Raw genomic sequence first — 4,325 nt, forward strand, 5'->3', positions numbered from 1 at the left:
GAGTGTTTTTAAAAAATTTTACTGTAGCAACGTATATAAAAAAAACTTCTGCTATAAATATTTTTTGAAATATTTGATATATTGTATGAATGAGATTTTTTTGAGTTATTTTATTTGTGTATTACTATAGTATTGTATTTGAAAAAATGACCAATCCAAATATTTTGAGAATTTTCAATTGGTAGCAATTTCAAACAGATAACGTGGTCTCTACTTTTTGTTGCATCTCACAACAACACTTCTAACTAGAAAGCGAGTTATACATGTGTGAAACTTAATCCAATACAAGATCCGAAGACTTCATAAAAGGCAAAATAGGAAAGTTACAGATTACAATCTCGACTAGATTTTAATGCTTTCCCCAATTACATTCCACTTCCTAAATAAGAACATTTACGGTAGATATCTCTAATTTTTTTTATGGGATCTTTGATGCAAATTTCATGCTGGAATTATTTTATTAAAAGAATATAGGGCTAATTTTATATACAATAATAATGTGTATACTATTATGTTTGAATGCATATCATATATACAAAATTTTGATTTCAAATTCAAATTCATCATATATAGAATTTATTCATGATATTGTAAACACTATGAGTATATATAAAAATTAATCAAAATATATATTTCTATAATTTCATTGTGGACATTGATGTAGATATTACGAGTTATAAAATGGGTCAGGCCCACAAAAACCCAGTCCAGGATCCATGTACAGAGACAGCTCTGGGTCCGGGATAGATCTGGGATAGAGGGGACACCACACCACATTTTACTCCACCTTCTCACCTATTTATGTTTCCAAATTAAATACACTCCACCTCTAGGTTCCCATCATATTTTCTCATTGCCGAAGTTATATAACTAAGATTTATCATACTCAAATTTCTTAGTTTTCAGCCCATATCGCAATCTTTACACTTCCTTTTCAATAATGGCTAAAAGCAGAAATACCAGGAAACAAACAAAAGAGAACAAGAAGGAGATTAATCAGAAGAGAAGTCCTGAGCAAAAAGAGAAACCACATTCATGGGCTGTCGTGAGAAGCCTCTTCACCTGCAAACACCTCCAAGCACAAATGCAGCAGCAGCAACTACAAAAGGCGGAGCAGCAGCAGCAGAAGAGGAATTCAGAAGAGAAGAAACAGCAAAAGGAAGAACAAGGGAAGCAGGAAAAACAAGTGCCAGATATGGAGGAAAGCCACAAAAAGTGCAAGAAAATAAAGTGTTCAGGCTCACTATGTAGCAATACAAAAGTCATGCATAGGCCTGAACCTGTGTCACCTGAGGATCTAAAGAAAAGGGCTTCATCATCAATGGGGGGCTCATTCAACACTGAAAATGTTTCTTGCAGATCAATCAAAGTTACTCTCAATGATCTCAATGGGGCTGCGGTTTCTGCTTCATCATCTTCTTCTTCAATGTCTGCTGCTTCTACTACTAATTCTCCTTTAATTACTGGATCTTTCAGAGGAATGCCTTTCAGGAAATTTTCCAGCTGCTATGAGTGTAGAATGGTGGTTGATCCTGTTCTTGGGATGACTAGAGACCCTTCTTTAAGATCTACAATTTGTTCATGTCCAGAATCTGGTGAAATCTTCATGAAAGCTGAAAATTTGGAGCTTCATCAAGCTGTGAGGCATGCAGGTAATTTTCCACTCAATTTTTTAATCCTACCATCATTACTCAACTAATTAGCAGAGACAGTGATTATGATAACAATAAGTGGTAGCATTTGTTATCTCAATTTCTGGTCAAACTTTTCCTAAGTTTTTGCATTTGTTAATTTCAACACCTAGTAATTCATGACCCATGTCTCAAGCTGACTGTACAATTCCAATTTTTTAATACAATAATAGCTTTAGGGAAGGCAGAATTACTGTAGGACTCAACTCTTTTTCTCTTTTCCCCACACATTGTCTATCATTACTTTACTCAACATTGAAATTCCTATCTTGATTTTCACTCTAAGTTCAAATTCCACTACATTTCCTAACATCTGCACATAGCACTTTATGGTATTTCTTTTGCAAGTCAAGAGAGACGCTAATTATAAAAGGAAATTGCGAAATGACGGCCGAAAAATTGAGGTGATATTAGGCTTTTTAACTTCATTCTTCTCATATTTTGGCTAATTAACATCCAACAGTGTCTGAATTGGGACCTGAAGACACAAGCAAGAACATTGTGGAGATCATATTTCAATCAAGCTGGCTAAAGAAACAGACCCCAGTATGCAAAATAGACAGGATTCTGAAAGTGCACAATACTTCCAAAACAGTCAGCAGATTTGAAGAATATAGAGATTCCATCAAGGATAAGGCTACTAAGCACACAAAAAAACATCCACGCTGCATTGCAGATGGCAATGAACTCCTGAGGTTCCATTGCACCACTTTTATGTGCTCACTAGGACTAAATGGCTCATCAAACCTGTGCAACTCAATCCCAAACTGTAATGTCTGTAGTATAATTAAAAATGGTTTTAAGGTCACCGGAGAATTTTCTTTGGCCGGAGAGGTCACCGGAAAAGCTATTCTGACGACTGCAACAAGCGGAAAAGCCCATGACAATGCAAGGGTTGTGCTAGAGGATGACAAGAGAGCAATGCTGGTTTGTAGGGTCATTGCTGGAAGAGTAAAGAGGAACTTGGAGGGAAGTCTTGAGGAGTATGATTCTGTGGCTGGAGCTGCTGGAGTTTATTCTAATTTAGATGAATTGTATGTTTTTAATCCTAAGGCTATATTGCCTTGTTTTGTTGTAATTTACAGAGGATTTTAGTATGCTTTTATTTAGTTGTTTTTGCTAATTTTCTTGTGGGAATTGTAATATGCAACTCTAACCTAGGATTTATCGTATAATGTGAAAATGCAATTGATAAGGGCGTTGTATAAATTTCTTTTTAAAGCAGTTTGGACAAGTACGATTAGAGTTTGGTTCAGTTAAGTACAGTAGAACCCTTGCGCATTGGTTTAGTGGCCACCAAAAAGGGCCCAATAATAGAATCCCTGCACCTTAGCTCAGTGGCCATAAAAAAGGGATTAAATTCCTCTTTGGACTGCAAGTTTGGGGTTTAAACACCATCTACTTTGAAAAAAAATCCAAAGAAGGTGTCAGAATATCCTTTAGTTTAATCAGATCTCCATACCTATAATAGGCTCTTCCTTCCTGTTAAATAGGATAGATTCTGTTAGCCACTTACACAGGGTTCTGTAGACTTTCTCTTTCTGTAGAATATGATAGATTATGTTATAGGAATAAGAGACTTACACAGGCTTCTTTAGAATCTCTCTTCTCGTAGAATAGAATAGATTAGGTTATAAAAATATTATCGTTGCGACAAAAAAAAGTATCATAGATAAATTTGTTATAAGATTTGATGTATAATAATATAATATATTTGTACTCGTATAAAATTTGGCGTACATGAATGAAATATTCAATGTGTTTAAATGCAGCAGTGTAATATATATCTACACGAATTCCCATAGGCTATAGCATACAATTAACATGCATTATTAACAAATTTTACCTGCCATAAGTCCACTTTTATCAGATGTTACACGGTTCAATATGTTTCAGGTCATAATGAAGAGATTTTGACGAATTTGTAAAGTTTCCCTTTCTGGTTGATGAACTGATTATTTTCATACCCCGTCACTAAAAGACAAAAAAGAAAGGCCGATCAATTAATCTATGGGTTAAATAAAAAAAAAAGAAAAAAGCCACCATATGCTTTAGCAAATGTTCAAGTTACTGTACTTCCTATGGCCCAAAAACTTGCAATTTAACCCCTCATAATTTGCAATTTTTTGAGATAGTGACTGAAATTGTCAAATTTAACATTGACAAGCAAAATGTCACCATTGCACCCATGCAATAAACAGGTTAAGTACCAAAGACCTTTGTGTGATTTAGTCAATGTTCAACTTGCATTTTTATGGTTGAGAAACCTATGCAATCTAGCGCCTCATAGTTTATAATCTTTTGAAATTCACACTAATTTTTTGAAAATTATTTGAGATATTTTTACTGTAGCACTTTTTATGGTGTGATATATGTGAAATAAAAAGATAATTGGGAAGATAAAAAGGTGTATTAGAAATTGTAATGGTGATGTAAGCAAATATATTTGGGCAAATAATCTCCTGTCCAAAGACTTCCTTTGACAACCACAAAGTCTGAACTACTATTTCAAATCCCCAATTCAAGCCCCCCCCCCTCAATTACTTGAAGAATATTTCCCAGAGACCTAGAAAACATTTTGTGTGTTTTTCCTTTCACTATAATAACAAAATAGATTGTTAAATCACTATAAAC

General features: G+C 34.5%; 1 protein-coding gene across 1 annotated transcript; it reads left to right on the top strand.

Moving 5' to 3' along the window:
• The first annotated feature begins 845 nt into the window (after window positions 1–845).
• Window positions 846–2,814, top strand: LOC113713609 (uncharacterized). The gene is made up of 2 exons (XM_027237367.2): window positions 846–1,652; window positions 2,155–2,814. The coding sequence occupies exons 1-2, from the start codon at window positions 941–943 to the stop codon at window positions 2,784–2,786; spliced, it is 1,344 nt and encodes a 447-aa protein (XP_027093168.1). The 5' UTR covers window positions 846–940; the 3' UTR covers window positions 2,787–2,814.
• The last annotated feature ends 1,511 nt before the right edge of the window (window positions 2,815–4,325 follow it).

The sequence above is a fragment of the Coffea arabica genome, chromosome 10c (genome assembly GCF_036785885.1).
Source record: "Coffea arabica cultivar ET-39 chromosome 10c, Coffea Arabica ET-39 HiFi, whole genome shotgun sequence".
NCBI lineage: Eukaryota > Viridiplantae > Streptophyta > Magnoliopsida > Gentianales > Rubiaceae > Coffea > Coffea arabica.